Source organism: Martes martes, assembly GCF_963455335.1.
Source record: "Martes martes genome assembly, chromosome: 14".
Classification (NCBI taxonomy): domain Eukaryota; kingdom Metazoa; phylum Chordata; class Mammalia; order Carnivora; family Mustelidae; genus Martes; species Martes martes.
This window is the reverse complement of record NC_137902.1, coordinates 31,720,639-31,737,433: the sequence shown is the minus strand read 5'-3', so window position 1 is coordinate 31,737,433 and position 16,795 is coordinate 31,720,639. Positions and strand designations below refer to the sequence as shown.

The 16,795-nt window shown below is 41.2% G+C and overlaps 1 protein-coding gene across 1 annotated transcript in view; it reads left to right on the top strand.

The window, feature by feature from the left end:
* ENTPD1 (ectonucleoside triphosphate diphosphohydrolase 1) overlaps window positions 1-16,025 on the top strand; it is a 98,111-nt gene extending 82,086 nt beyond the window's left edge. The window contains exons 8-10 of the mRNA XM_080822443.1: window positions 6,557-6,673; window positions 11,418-11,555; window positions 13,670-16,025. Of these exons, the coding sequence (XP_080678569.1) occupies window positions 6,557-6,673; window positions 11,418-11,555; window positions 13,670-13,876 (462 nt within the window). The 3' untranslated portion in view covers window positions 13,877-16,025. The remainder of the gene's footprint in view (window positions 1-6,556; window positions 6,674-11,417; window positions 11,556-13,669) is intronic.
* The last annotated feature ends 770 nt before the right edge of the window (window positions 16,026-16,795 follow it).

Below are 16,795 nucleotides of genomic sequence, written 5' to 3'. Positions count from 1 at the left end.
TTGGATTGGATCTCTGGAAAAATGATTTGACAAACCCCCTTTCTTCCTTTACAAATTTGGCTTTGGGTTAATTTTTTTTGGATTTGTTTCCCTGGAAACGTGATAAAGATGGGAGTGTCAGTTGTATTATCAGGCAACAGTTCTTATGAAAAAAATGACCCCTGAAATAAAGTGTATCTGGATTGGAAGAAATAAATGAACTATGCTTACTCTGTGGGCTTCTCTAGTCTGAATAAAGGCTTATGTATGTAGAGTATGTAACAAAAGGCTTTATTTTTATAGGACTTATTTACCCGACCATCATACCCTCTGTTACTTGTTTGAGTTGCACTATCTTCCACTAGAGGGGTGAGATTTTCATCTGCTTCCGTCGCGGCTTGGAACATAGTTGTTGTTCAGACAATAGTTGTTGAATGAATGCATGCATGATGTGCAGCCAAAAGTCAAGGAAGATGTGGAATGAAAAAAAAATGGCCGTTGATTTTGCCAATTAGGAGGTTACTGGTGATTTTAATGAGCATAGTTTTAGAAGCCATGTCAAAGTAAACAGTTCCCTTGGGTACGCTCTAAAGCTGGGGGAGTAGGGAGGACAGTGGGTAATTGATACCACAAAAAAATAAGAAAATATTTGAGAGAGAATAGATGTCGCACTGAAACCAGCTAAGTTAAATTGAACAGGAATGCATGTATTGCATTCTGTGTAGGTTAAAAGTTGCACAAAATTTGGCTGGCAAGAATGGGTATTGTCTTTATAGGTTGATATTATCTGTCTCCCCAGCTACATCCGGAGGGCCTGGAAGGCACAGGTGGTGTACATTTCATCTTTTCATTTTTAGGCCTGCTAGATGTATTATTGCTAGAATGCCTGGAATATTGCATATACTCAGTAAAAGAATGTCAGTATTTGGAGTATTCTAGTAAGATGTCCAGCATGCACAGAAGCCTGAAGGTGAGAAAGCACAAAGTGTGTTCAGAGACCTGAAAGTAGTTCAATGCGTTTTTCTGTGTGGGCAGCCAGGAGACTTGCCTCTGGTATTTTAGAAGCTTTTCCCCCTAAGCTTAAAGATCACCTTTGTGATCATTAGATGCCTTTGTTTGAGGTTTATGATCTGTAAACCCAGAGATTTCTACAGTACAGGAAAATGGTGGTGATTTTAGGAAGACTGAAGATGAAGATGTGGTTCAGGGGTTTAGAAAGAAATGATTTTGGGTTTTAGAATAAACGAATAACACTGTTTAAGGGGCATATAAAGGACCATTTGTGGGACTCACAGGAAATAGAACATATTTTAAGCTTCAGGGAAAAATCGCCTCCTACAGTTACAGAATGATCTAACCTTTTTGAAAGAAGATCTCATAAGGGGGCACCTGGGTGGCTCAGTAGGTCTAATTAGTTTCGGCTCAGGTAATGACCTCATGGTTCACGAGATCGAGCCCCACGTCAGGCTCCACACTCAGCGGGGAGTCTGCTTGAGGATTCTCTCCCTCTGCTCTCCCCTCACTCTTTTCCTGTCTCTCTAAAATAAACAAGTATATCTTAAAAAAAAAAAAAAGATCTCATGAGGTATGTATAGATATTTTAAAAATTTAGGTCTAATACACTTGTAGTAAAGTGTGCACATTTAAAGGCCCGAGCTTGATAGTTTATAAGGAAAACACCTGAGAGTCCATCAACTGGGTGAAGATACAGGATATTTGTTCCCTTATCCACTCTCCCAGTTGATAAGCCCCCCTCCAAAGATAACTACTACTCTGACTTCTATCATGATAGATTCGTGTTGCCAGTTTTTGGATTCATACTATGTATTCTTTTTTGTCTGACTTCTTTCACTCAGTATCATCTAAGATTTATGTATGTTGTCGTGTTTAACAGTAGCTCTTTCCTTCATTGCAATGGAGTATTCCTTTGCATGGACACACTAAAATTTATCTATCCATTCTATAGTTAATGGACATTTTAGTTGTTTCCAGTTTGAGGATATTATGTACTGTTTTATGAACACTCTTGTTCATGTCTTTTAGTGCATATTTCTACTCACAAAATACATTTGCCTTCTGACCAAACATTTTACCCCAAGGAAATCATCTCAAGGAAAGGTACAAAGATGCAAATACCTTGTAGCATTATTTATAATAGTGAAATATTAGAAAACCTAAATATTCATGAATAGGAGATTACATAAATTATGATATATCCATAAATAATAATATTTTATAGTCATTTAAATGGGTAAACTGAAATCTACAGGGAAACGTGCCCATATTGTATTATTATCAAGTGAAACCAAGCAGGATTATAAAATAATGTGTCTAATATGATATTTAGGTAAAAAATATATATATATTTTAATGTTTTACATATATATAGATGCAGGGATTAAGCAGTAAATTATTAAAAGTATTTTTCTCTAGGGGATGGTTAGATGAAGGGGTAACTTTTCTTTTTAACTTGTACTAATTAAATTCTATACAATAAACATGTGTTATCTTTGAATAAGAATTTTTAACACATATGTATTTTGAAGGAAAAGAAGAGGGCAATTTTTGTATGTTGAAAAATAAAGAAGAGCAGGATTCTGAGATGTTAAAGGGAAACATCTGTAGGTCAGGGAAGAATTTTCAAGAGTCCATGGCATGCAGAGCTTTGGGGGTAGGCGGTGGCATAGACCAGGAGTTTGTGCTGACAAAGCTACGTACCCCACTGATGGTCCAGTATTTTGCTGTATCTGCCTACACAAATTTTCTGTTAAGTTTTTGTTAAAGATTTTATTTATTTAAGAGCGATCACAGAGGGAGAGGGAGAAGCAGATATGCCACTAAGTGGAGAACCCGATGTGGGTCTCCATCCCAGGACCCTGAGATCATGACCTGAGCTGAAGGCATATGCTTAACTAAGTCACCCAGGTGCCCCCATTTGTTAATGTTTTTTAAAATTTTATTTCTTTAAAAAACACATGTCACACCTTAGCAAAAGCAAGTGAATTTCTAGATTCTTAAGTCATTAAGCCCTTTGCTGGTAGAATGAGCTCAAGGAGTAATATCAGAAAGTCTTTTGAAATGTCCCTAAATGAAATTTAAAGAAATATTTATTATAAAATTTAAGACATGCTTGTTATAAAAAAATCAAACTATACAAAAAGTTTAAAGATCCAACTATATGTCACATAAGAAACTTACTTTAGATTTAAGGAACTCACATGGGCCAAAAGTGAAGTGATGAAAGATATTCCATGCAAGTGCCAACCGAAAGAAAACAAGGTGGTCATATTTATATCAGACAAGATATGCTGTAAGTCATGAAATGTCACATGAGGCTAAGAAGGACATTATAGAATGATAAAGGGATAATTCATCCAGAAGATACATTAATTATAACTATATATGTACCCCCAAATCAGAGCACCTGAATCTTTGAAGCAAACATTGACAGAACTGCTGGGAGGAAGAGACAGCAATGCCATAATGGTAGGAGATTTCAGTGCCTCACTGTCAATACGGGATAGAACAATCACAGATTCGAACCACACTATAAACCAAATAGACCTAACAGACACATATAGAACATTCCACCCAAGAGCAGCAGAATATATAAACTTCTCAAGTGCACATGGAATATTCTCTAAGACAGGTCACATCTTAGGTCATAAAACAAGTCTCACCAATTTAAGAAGACAGAAATTATACCAGGTATCTTTTCTACACAGTAGAACGAACCCAGAAGTCAATAGCAGAAGGAAACCAGAAAATTCACAAGTATGTGGAAATGAAAGAACACACTTTGGAACAACCAAAATCTTCAACAAAACACTGGCAAGCTGAATTCAATAGTCCATTAAAAGAATAATATACCATGACTAAGTGGGATTTATCCCTGGAATGCAATGATGGCTCCATACATAAAAATCAATTAGTGTGATACAGCACATTAACAGAATGAAGGATGAAAACTACACATCTCAATAGGTGCAGAAAAAGCATCTAATAAAGTCGAACACTCATTTCTGATAAAAAGTTTCGACAAAGTAGAAACAGAAAGAAATTGCATCAGTACAATAAAAGTCAGGTATAAAACCACACAGCTAACATCATACTCAGTGGTAAGAACTGTAAGCTTTCCTCTGAGATCAAGAGTCAGGCAGGGGTGCCCAATCTCACCATTTCTATTCAGCATAGTACTGGAAGAACTCACCAGAGCAGTTAGGCAAGAAGAAATAAAAAGAATCCACATCAGAAAGAAAGAAGTAAAAATTATCTCTGTTTACAGATGACAAGATTGTACATAAAGAAAACCCTAAAGTCTACACACACAGCAAAAGAAACCTGTTTGGCTCATCAAAACAGAAAACAAACTGGTGGTTGCCAGAGGGGAGGGAGGGCGGGGGATGGGCAAAATGGCTGGAAGGAGATGGGAGATACAGGCTTCTAGTTATGGAATGAGTAAGTCACGGGAAAAAAGCACAGCATAGGGAATCTAGTCAATAGTATTGTGTTAGTGTTGTACGGTGACGGATGGGAGCTACACTTGTGGCAGGCCTAACATAATATACAGACACACTGAATCACTGTTGTACACCTATAACTGATGTAAAATTGTGTGTCAACTATACTTCAGTTTAAAAAAAAAGAAAAATAAGAAACCCATTAGAATAAATGAATTTAGTAAAGTTGCAGGTACAAAATCAACATCCAAAAACCAGTTGATTTTCTATACATTAACAAGGAACTATCTGAAAGGGAAACTAGGAAAACAACCTCATTTACAAGAACCTCAAAAGGAATAAAATATTTAGTAATAACCTTAACTACGGAGGAGAAAGACTTGTACACTGAAAACTACAAATCACCGATGAAAGAAATTAAAGACAAATGCAAAGACACGCCATGTGTTCAGTGAACAGAATGGTGGCTAGGGACAGGAGGAACGGGGAGTTGCTCATTAACAGGTATAAAGTTTCAGTTACTCTAGACGATTCAGTTCTAGAGATCGGCTGTTCAACCTTGTCCTTATATATAGTTAACAATACTGTAATGCACATTTAAAAATTTAGGAGGGTAGATCTCATGTTAAATGCTCTTACACAACAAAAATAAAGCATTTAAAAGTACACCCTAAAAAGTCCTCCTCTCCTTCCTGCCCCACAGTCAGTTCACTAGAGAAAAATACTCTGAGTAGTTTTAATTAATAGGAGGGAACATTTCTGGGCATCGGCTATGCATACTGGAGCTGTCCAGTCTCTGGATTTATCCAGTTTCTCAGTCAACAGAGATCCACCCAGCGTCTCTTACCTTTGAGGCCGTGCTCTAGGAATTTGAGAGCGGTTTCCTGCCACTTACACATCTTTAGCGCTGCCCCCTGTGTGCCAGGTGCCATGCCGGTGCAGCAGACTCAGCCGGGAACAAGGCAGTGGCGGTCCCTGCCATCGTGGCACTGGCCTTCTAGAGGGCAAGCAGATGGAAGACCAGAAACACAAACAAAAGCAAATTAGACTGTGGCAACCACAGGGAAGAAAGCAGCAGAGTATCGTGAAAGGGAATAAGACACTGTCCTAGTCCAGGGGGACGATTAGAAAACATGAGTCAAGGTGAAGGGAATCCCTACAGTGGGAAGAGCAGGTGTGCCACCGCAGGCAGGCAAAGCTCGGCAGTGACTGGAAGGCCTGGGGGGTGGCGTGTGCAGGTGGCAGTGGTAGGAGGTGGTATTGGCAAAGTGGGAAGGGTTGGAGCTTGCCTGGCTTTGAGAGACCTGGTAGAGTTTGGACTTTATTCTACGTATAGTTAGGAGTCTTCGAAGGCTTTAAGTCGAGGAGTAATGTGATCCACTTTGTTTTTAAGTGGCCATTGGAGTGGGTAGGTTAGTGGAGGAGGTGGGACAAAAGTTCAACTGAAGGGTGAGAAAAAGGAGGGGAAAGGAAAGACATGGAATTCAGTATCGTAGAATTTCCCGTGAATTTTAACTGAGTATTTTCCTTTCTACTCATTTGTACTCTTTTCCGTAGTTCTCACGTGTGATCGTGATTTTAAAAAACCTTTCAGTTATGCTTAGTTCATGATAGACTTCAATAAATATTTGTGAAGTAAAGGTTGACTAGTTAAAGAAAGCAGTACATGGACATTTTAGAAATAGGCCAAAAAAGCAGAAATAAAAAGGAAAAAACGCCTTACAATTGCCATTCAGAGACAACTCTTAGTATCTTTGTATAGACGTTCCCAGTTTTTATTTATTAAAAGCTCCCATATCATACAGTTTTTAAAAGATGGGATTTTTTTTAACCTTTTTTTTTCTCTCCTCATTTTTCTTTCTTCCAGACTCTTCCATTAAAATTATAGAGAAGTTAGTTACCAGGTGGCTCAGAAATGCATGTCAGCAGTAAAGCGACAACAACAAAGTAACACCTCTTCTAGGAACGAAACAACTTTTGGGTCTGGGATATTACTTGGTTCATTAATGTACTCAAAAGAGATTTCCAGGCACCTTCGCCAGGGGTTCACCCTTCTGGAGAGTGAATCAGTGTCCCTCTATGTTGGACACAGTGCAAAACTGCATTTTTTCTTGCAGGCATTTTCGGCTTATTACTATGTGATGGAATTTTTAAACTTCACATCAGAGGAAATGCCCTCACAGGAAAAGATGACGGACACTATGGAAAAATTCTGCTCTCAGCCTTGGGAGGAGGTAAGTGATGAGAAACGGCAGTTGTTTGGTATCTCTCTGTGCCTTTGACGGCACAGAGGATGGGAGTCTGCTCATCAAGTCCTGCTACCCGAACGGAGACCCAGCGAAGACGTTAGAGGATCCCAGAGGGCACACTCATCCCGGAGTGCGTGCATGGGCATTTCTTGATAACTGGGCATATACCGGCTGAAGACAGCACGGCCTTACTGTTCTCACCTGATACCAAGCAAGCCTGGCAGTCCGCAGCTGCTGGTGTGAGGTCAGCAGCTTGACTCGGTCTCAGCCGTTCCTTCTTCAGTTCTGTCATTAGGACTGCTTTCTTCACAGACACAAGATGTGGCTTCAGAGATCACTCATGTTCAAGGTCAGAAGAAGGGTAGAGCCAGATACATCTGTTGCATTTTATAAGAAAACATCAGTTACCCCAGAAACTCCTTAGCAGTCTTTCTCTGACATCTCATTAGCTTGGACTGGCTGGGAAAACAGAGTGCGGGATTTTAGGACCGGCTTAGACCCTTAGACCCAGCGTGAGCTACGCTCTGGAGCTGGGTACACTGTCACACATTCCTCTCCCCACACCCCAAATCAGTTTTATTAGCAAGGAAGACCAGCAGTTCACAGAACCTGCTATAAACACCATTGTGGCAAGACCCTTTCTTGTGCCTGGGTCCCAGGTACTTCCTACTTATTCATAAATTTGAAGCACAGATGTTTCTTGTCTGAGGCACTGAGTCATTGAAGATCTAATACTACCTGGTGAAAGTTTCCAGGGAGGAGAGAGGTATGGGGTCTACTCTAATCAAAACAGATCAGCTAAGGGTGGTGCCCAGCGGCAGCTGTTTTAAGTTGACAGTGTTGCACACTTGAGTGGTACTTTCATTCTGAGTAGGTGTCATTAACTAGAAATGGATGCTTGCCTCCTTGGCGCTGACAGAGGAAGGAAGGTTGTGCAAGAGCCGGAGGTATGGACTTATTCCTCCATATTTTGGCTGAGTTAGAACAAGAAGGAAGAGGACTCTGGGTGTTTTGAAAGAGCCCCTTGAAATGCCTCATTTGCAGCTAGTAGTGATCTGTGGAGGAAGGTGAGCATCTTGGAGTTGAGGCAACTTGAAACAACCCTAATGCATGCCTGTGACAGAGGTAGATTTAGGCTGCTTTTTGGAAAAAAAAATTTTTTTAAAAGTAGCCTTTGTGCCGAGCATGGAGCCCAGTGCAGGGCCCAAACCTATGGCCCTGAGATCAAGACCTGACCTGAAATTAAGAGTTGGACATTTCACTGAATGAGCCACCCAGATGTCCCTGGGGGGAGAAAAATTACTTCTTGTTCAGTGTGAAAGCTCTATCACATCTTTTCTCCTTACCCTCATCTGGTTTTTGTGTGTGTGTGTTTTTTGTTTGCTTTTTTTTTTTTAAAGATTTTATTTGTTTGACAGAGATCACAAGCAGGCAGAGAGGCAGGCAGAGAGAGAGAGGAAGGGAAGCAGGCTCCCCGCTGAGCGGAGAGCTCGATGCGGGGCTCGATCCCAGGACCCTGGGATCATGACCTGAGCTGAAAGCAGAGGCTTTAACCCACTGAGCCACCCAGGCACCCCCTGCTTGTTTGTTTTTAATTTCATCAGGTTACATTAGGTTGGCAATGCCTATATGCAGACCTGTAGGTCTACTCCGATAAGCCACATGAGTTGCTGCTCAGAGGTCCTGGAAGTAGACTCATTAAGGCCTGCACTTGAAAGAAATTCTGTACTCTTTGGCAGGGGATGGGGGTAGTTGTAGAGTGAGACCTAGAACCTCACCCAGAGCCTTGATGTTGAGGTGGGTGTTATGACCTAGGGTTCATTTTCCCCAACTGCCTTGTCTGTCCGTATGGAATGCATAGGTTTCAAGTACACTCTTACAGGGCAACTCTTTTCCTGCTACTCCTGTGTGACTGGAGTTTGGGAATGTCCTTCTAGACACCTTTGGCCAAGAGAGAACTGACAATTGTTAGACGTATCTTATTGCTGAAAAGTGAGCTAGACACTTTATACATATTCTATCGTGCTGCCTGTCCCTGCTTTGGCGGGAGAAATAAAATGCAAACTACACCTGTTGATGTCCTCCAAATCCTTGGGGATGCCCCCAATCCTTGAGTCCCTGAGGAGAGGTTAGGAAAGTGAGTGAAAGTGACATATCATGCTTGTCTTCTGATTGGTTAATTAGAAGGTCGGCAACCCTCTAATTTTGACAACCAAAATAATCACTTTTCCACTCAGAAAATATGTGCATTCAAGATCTCTGGTCAGCCTACGAGACTGATGCTGTAAGATTCTGTGTATACTACTAACTAGGATTTCTCCGTATATTCTGGGTCCTGACATTCGAACTTACGGACTATTACTCTTTCTAGGGAAAAGCATCCCATTCTTGAAGACTTGCCATGCCCCTTCATCTGGGGGAGTGATAAGGGGCAATGGGCAAGGAGAAGAGAAGCTGGTACTATCCCACTGCCCTAGGAATAGAAAAGAGAGAGGAGAGACTGGCAGAGAGAGGGTTAGGATAGAGAAAAGCAAACCATCTTCCCATTTGGAGAGAACACAGTGTTGAGTCCACAAGCAAAAACATGATCAGATCTGGACTGATGAACCAGGTGAATGCTTTCAGGTTCCATATTTTTTGGCTACTATCATAATTAATTGATTAATTATGATAATTAATTATATCATTATAATATATTATTATATATTAATATTAATTATTATATTGTTCTATTATATATTTATATGTAATAAATATATTATATTTCATATATAATGTATTATATTTATTATTATGTTGATTATTATATTAATTATACCATCATAATTAATTATGTTAATTAATTAATCCTCAGCAGATTAGACTGCATGGCAGTGTACATCTTTCCAGGAGGAGGGGGTAGGAATTTGTAGAATTCAGGAAAATTAGACCAAAATGGCATTCCCCCAAGGGATAGGCCAGCTTTTAAAGACCTGTGGGTTGCAGCACTTTCCAGTTTGGCCCAAGTGGATTCTTGGAATTCCATACCAGTTTTTTGTTGAACGGGCCTGCTGAGACTACATCAAATGGGAGGAGAAGTCTTTCCATGAAGGAAAAAAAAGAGTGCAGTTACGGTAAGATGGGGGCAGGATCTGGATAGGCACTGATGTCACACCAAGGTCTTGGGAGAATGTCCTATACAGAGGAGCTGATGGAAGAGTAGTTTGTTTCTAGGACTATGAGAAAAAGACAAGTTCCATGTTGGGTCATACAGAGAATTCCACCAGAGCAGGCCAAGGCAGGCTAGGTGTGGACTTAGCCTTCTAGAGATTAGGGGCTGGCAGAAACCAAGTGAGGAAACAGACCCCAGTTAGCAGTTAGGGAGTTTAGAGATGGGCGGTTGCTTGGGGAGAGAGAGAAATCTGGGCAAAAGTGGGGTGGTGGTGGTGGGCGGGCAGGCAGCCAGGGAGTCCTACATATAAGGCATCTGGCCTGACTCCTAGTACTTGATATATGTTTAACAAGTATTAGTTCTCTCTCTGCCCAGGGTGTCCAGGAGGGAATGCCTGTTTTCAAGAGCTGAGGAATAGGGCAGCAGACAAAACTCAGGGCTGAGCTACAGATGTTCTCGTCTGTTGTTCTCTGAGGGCCAGCAAGGAGCAGAACAAGCTGTGGACATCTGGGCATATATTTACAACAGGAGAGGTAAGAGTCAGCAGGCAGCCTTCGTTTGGAAGTAGGGTGAGCAAACACATGGACTCAAGAAGACCCCTTTGCATGACTCATAAGCAACAAAAGAGGTCAGCTAAGGGCTGAGGACAGAAGGTGAGATGTTGGCACTGTTAGCAGTGCTGAGCAAAACATGTCCTAAACTGTGTTGTAGGGTTTCTCAAACTTGACTATGCATGTGATCACCTGGGGATCACATTAAACAACACATTCTGTATTGGTAATTCTGGGGTGAGGACTAATAAGCTCCTGGGAGACCCCAACACTGTTAGTCCAGGTACTAAACCAAGTGGCAAGGCTTTTTTTTTTTTTAAGATTTTATTTATTTGAGAGAGACAGAAAAAGCACGAGTGGGGTAGGGACAGAGGGAGAAGGAGAAGCAGACTCCCCGCTGAGCAGGGAGCCCTATGTGGTGCTCAGTCCCAGGACCCTGAGATCATGACCTGAGCCAAAGGCAGCTGCTTAACCAACTGAAATCCCCAGGCGCCCCATGAGTGGCAAGACTTTTTATGACACTCTTTCTTTAACATGCTTCAGATGCACTAATTCCTTCAGACACTCTGAACTCAGACTCTGGTCAAGAACATAGAAAAGTCTGATTAAACAGACTAATGGATTTCTTTCATGCAAGATTTTTCAGTTTTTAAAATGTTAATGTGATTGTGAAACGGAAGTTTCTGAAGGGGTGAAGAGGTATACTGAAAGTCTGTGTTTTGGAACTTACTAGATCATGGAAACCATTGTTTTCCTGGAGCACTTGTTGATATCCCACAGAACCCAGTGGAGGAAAAGTTTCCTTAGCAGACTCTGAACTATAGCCCTGCACCCACTGAAGTTTCCTTAAGAGACTCTGAACTATAGCCCTGCACCCACCCACCATCCCCAGGTCTCTCTAAAGAAGACAGCGCTCAGGCCTGGGTGAGGTGGGCCTTTCTCCTGTCTCGATCGACTCAAATAGTGAAAGGGGCCGTGGGGAGGTGCCTGTTGTACACGTGTGATATTTCTTTCACTTCACTTCCAGCTGAAGACACATTTTGGTGATGTGAAGGAGAAGTACCTGAGTGAATACTGCTTTTCTGGAGCCTATATCCTTTCTCTCCTTCTGAGTGGCTATGGTTTCACAGCTGATTCCTGGAAGAACATTCATTTCATGGGCAAGGTAACTTGGGGACTTGTTAGATTGTGGGGAGGTTGGGTGACTGAGGCAGCTTTGGGCTTGAAAGAGGTAGAAGTCAGTCTGATGTCCTGTTCTACCATTTCACCTCTAACCCAAGCTGACATTTTGTATCAAGCCCTGCTGTGTTGACCAGCCCATTGATCGTTGATTGAAGGAGAGCTATGGGCATTCTCAGCCTCTTCTTTCTGCTCATGCAACAGTGACTAGCTCCTTATAAAACAAACAGTGAGATCTTAAATGTAACTGTGTTTCAGTAGTCTCAGTGTTTCTGTTTGCTGATTTCAACATCCATCCCAAAGGCCCCGTCCATGATCTGGAAATGATTATTATGGCTTCTTATAAGGACTGCAGGTGTTGCTGGTTGTCGCTTCAAGGTTGACTAATCTGAAAGCTTAGCATAAAGAAGATGAGTGATTGTCAACGGGGGTCTTTGCTTAGCAGGCTTAGCCAGAGCCTTACAGAAGCAACCTCACTGCTGTTCTTTACCATAGCGCCACCTGCAGGTATCCAGGCATAGAGAAACATTTACATTGATAGGCAATTCCTGCTTCAAAAATATCAAGAGCTGTGCTTCTCTGCCTTTTAAACCCATACCCACTAATGGCAAAAACAATTAACTCCCTTTATTAAATATGGTGACTTCAAGCAAAGCAAAACATTGAGGCTCCGGGGTGTAGCAGCCTAAAGGATGCTATTTTCATTACACTCTTGTTGATATTGATCTTGCTAATTCAAATGCTCATCTTTTTCTTGATTTAATTCCTAGTCTTCTTTAATTTCATCACAACTTTTTTGTCTGTCTGAAGGATATGTCTGTGTCAAATTTGCGAGTGATTTGTATTCTTTGGACTTCAGTGAATGATCTAGTATTTCTAAACCATAGGCCGTAACTCCTCTAACTCTGGAAACTTCCTTGATACATGCCGTCAGACAAGGTTCCTGCGCCCCGTAAAGGGAAGCGGACCCTTCACAAATTGCTAGTTCCCAGTACTGACTGGTAAAGGTTTAGGGGAGAGGAGCATTTCCACACAGAAACTGGTCGGAACGTAAATTGGCACAACCTTTAGGGAGACTGTTGTGGCAATGTGTGCTAAAAGCCTTAGAATATGCATGCCATTTTACCCAATTACTTCATTTCTAGGATTTATAAATAATCGGATAAAGTGAGTAAAAATAAACGTAGAAGGCAGTTCATGCCAGTGATGATCCTTTGAGACATGAGATGGTGTTTAGAAAGGTATTATTAAGTGAAGAAGTCTACATATAACTTAATTCCATGTTTTGTAAGGCAAAAGACATGCACAGAGAAGCCTGGAAGCATGAGTCACAAAAAGATGATAGCAGCAACTTCTGAGTGGTGATTATAGCTGGTTTTTATTTTCCTTTTTAGGATTATCTGTATGTCCTAATTTTTCTACCTTGACCACACACAACTCATGTAATAAAAACATTTTCAAAATTATTTATTATTCACAGACTATCTACACTCCAGTATGTTTGGAGGTGATTGGAAAATACTCCTAGGAAGATGGCAGGGCCAGAGCATGTCTTAACATTTAGGAAGAATCCCTTCTGAACATGTGTACAGTATTCCAACTTCCATAAAGTAACACTGACTTGCTGGGATTATTTCCCAGTCTTCCTTCATTGAATCATAAAGACGTCCTAGTTACTTAAGGATGAGATTCCTGGGTGATGTAGATGTAAGAGACCAGGGACCATCATTATTGTCTTATCCTTTGCCTGCTTTCTGTCACCATCCTGCCTTTCACACCCTTCCCTCCACATTCGCTTAAGAGGAATGCAAATCTCCAAAGGTGGTTTGAAGTAAGTTCTTCTGGGCAGAGGCACTAGACAGTTATTCACCAGATTTCTCTGAATTTCAGGAATAGAGCAGTGAGACTCCCAACTCTCCTTCATTTGCTCAGGCTCCATTTTCCCCACAAACATATTCCCAACTTAGAACATAAAAGTAATCCAGCTAGAGAATTGAACGTGGTGCTCTCCACTTCCTGATGCTGTGTGATGAATGGGATTGCATGAAAGCTCATTTCATCTTCAAACCAGAAACAACAGCGTATCCCCACTGTTTGCAGATCCAGAGCAGCAATGTCGGGTGGACTTTGGGCTACATGCTGAACCTGACCAACATGATCCCAGCTGAGCAGCCGTTGTCCACACCTCTGACCCACTCCACCTATGTCTTCCTCATGGTTCTCTTCTCCCTGATCCTGGTTGCAGTGGTCATCATAGGCGTGTTTATCTTTCACAAGCCTTCATATTTCTGGAAAGACATGGTATAGCAGGAGCAGCTGAAACCTGCTGGCTGGAGTGAGAAAAAGACTTGGCCAAGGAGCACCTTCCTCCACAGTGGTGTGCAAGGTCATCCTTCCTTGCTCACCAAGGCCAGTCTTGACCAGCACGAAGCTTCCTTGGCTTTTGCTGAAGCCTTTCCATGGAAGGTATTCACCACCTTCTGCCTCAAGGACTACCCAGAAGACATCGTCTCTTTTGTGATTCCTTCCCAACTCCACTTTTCTCTTTTGTACCCTGTGCTTGTATGGGTCTTAAAGACCTGTTACCTTTCATGATCTCTGCTTTATAAAAAAAAACAAAAAACAAAAAACAAAAAACAACCCAATCATGACTTTGTCCCGAAGAACTCAAAAGAGTCTTGAGTCCTGGGCTGGTAAGCTGCACTGGCCAAGAGAAGATCTCAGGAACTCGTTCAGTTGTACTGATACAGACCCTTTCTTTCTCCTGTTGCCCATTTATGAAGAATGCCATACAATGCCTTTGGAGAGGGCAAACACCCATCTCATTCCCATCCTGCTGTTTGCACAGGAGAATTTTCTAGAGTAGACAAATATGTGCCAGGGCCAAAGAGTCTTGCAAGAGAATTTATGTGCTTATATCATTAATATGATATTCCAATCCAAAACAGGGTTGTGGATGAGTTATATATTCTTCAGTGATGCCAAAATTCTATGGAGTGGGACCCCCCAGACCAGAGATTTTTTAAAAAGCTGATATAACATCTAAGCATTCAGCTACCAGGGCATACTACATGGCAGGTATACATGTCAGGAAGAAAAATACAATTACAATGAAGAGTTTGGAAAATACATCCTTCAATGCATCTACCAGGGTTTTATTTTTATTGTAGTAATACATATAAAGTCCACCATTTTAATGTGTACAATTCAGCTGCATTTTGCACATTTGCATTGTTGTGCAACCATCACCACTAATTCCAGAATATTTTCCCCATCAAGAAATTAGCTGGAGACAAGTCCAGCCCTGGGTAGGTTCAAACAACCAACCTTTCAGTTAACAGCCAAATAAGCTCATCAGTTGTACCACAAAGATGCCCATTGAGTTTTAAAAGCCATGCCATATCTTTTTGTCCCAGGGTTTAATGTAGTGAGAGAGCTACAACACGCCTTTCTTCTGTCATGGTATTTGCTCATCAAAGTGTGCCAGGAACCAGATCTGAAAGTGTGGTTGCCACCCCTGTCACACAAGTATGGGCTCTATTTACTTATTCCATGGACTATTTTGTGGGAGAAGCAGCAGCTATGGACCTTGTCACAGAAACATGAAGAGACCCTGTACTTTCTTCTTTAATGACTGCTGTGAGCAGGTGGAGTGGTGATGTGTTACTCTGAAGTTGTCCCAAGCTCCCCATCTCTGGATTTGGGGACTGACTGCTGAACTAATACAGGGTGGGGCTGGGGTGAGGAAGGAAAAGCTTTCCTACAAACTGGAATCCAAATGTCCTTATATTCTCTTGAATAACCAAGTCATTTTTTACAACCAGGTGAATACAAGCTTACAAAGCTGTGGATGCGAAGTTTTTCTTTTCTGCCACTCACAATTGAACTTGCACTTGGATTAGGAAAGAGAAGCCAAGTTTGAATATGTTTAAACTCTTTCTACTAGTGCTAGTGGTTATATTGTTAAACTTAGTATTTATTGAGCATTTGTTATGTCCCATGCTCTGTGCTCAAGTGCATTACATTCATTTTCTCACTTAATCCTTATAACAGTCTGAAGGAAGCTACTACCACTCCCACTTTATTGAACCAGAAACTGAGGCTCAGAGAGGTTAAGTCACTTGCCCAAGTGGCTGACCTAAAAGCCTGCAATGCACTTAACCATTATTTTCTCTCCCAAATATACTAGACTGTCTCCTTGTAACCTCTAAACTCACACTTAACTCTGTATGAATACAGGGATGACTGGCATGGGAGAGAGGGAAGTAGACAGATGACCTGTTCCCTGATGGTCTTGTGACTTAATATTGCTTTAAGTCCACAAAGGCTGTCATGGCAACACTGATATCCTGTTCACGTACTATGCATGGTAACGTACATGGTGTATGATACTAATCAAGGATTCCCCATATTCCTGGCTTCTTAATTATAGTGCTTGCTCCCTGCACAGCAATTCTGCATCAAATAAAAATGAAAATAAAAGGTCATAAAATAGAGCCAGCAGCAGCTCCTTTCTTATGTCTACATATACAAAGCACTGTCACGCACATTCTCTGTTTTGATTCTAAAAAACCCCATGAGGGTGTATAAGTACTATTTCCATTTTATAAATAAGGGTCACACAAACTAGTAGGTGGTACAGCAGATACGCAAATTCATGTCTTCTGCCCCGAGTTTATTGTTTTGTCTTTTCTAAACACTGCCCATCAACAAGCTGGAATTAGAATTCACCAGTTTCCTTCAATAAATTGAAATCTTTTCTTATTCCTTTTTTTGTCTTACAGCCTGGGTCCAAAAAAAAAAAAAATCCATTAAGGTATTTGGAGTCAAATTCCACTTGTTTTAAGTCTCAACTCATGGAGATCAGCTGGCACAATCTGATCTCATTTCTGTTGCAGGGAAACATGGTTTTGTGGCAGATTCAGGAATCTGCTTTGGGCCATTCTAGATGAGAAGGGCCAAATAAAATGGGTCACTGTCAATTGATTTTAATATTGAATTGGCCACTGGTTATAAATGATTACCATTCCTTCCTGGCCATTCACCTAAACTGGGTTCCACCATTCCTTAGAAGGTGGGAAATTTATTCTATGAACTCATAATGGGAAAACATCAGAAATGGTTACTTCTGTAAACAAAAGAATGAAGTTATGCAAGTAGGCTCTGTGTGTGTGTGTGTGAGAGAGAGAGAGAGAGAGAGAGAGAGAGAAATTTTCACCTTACCCA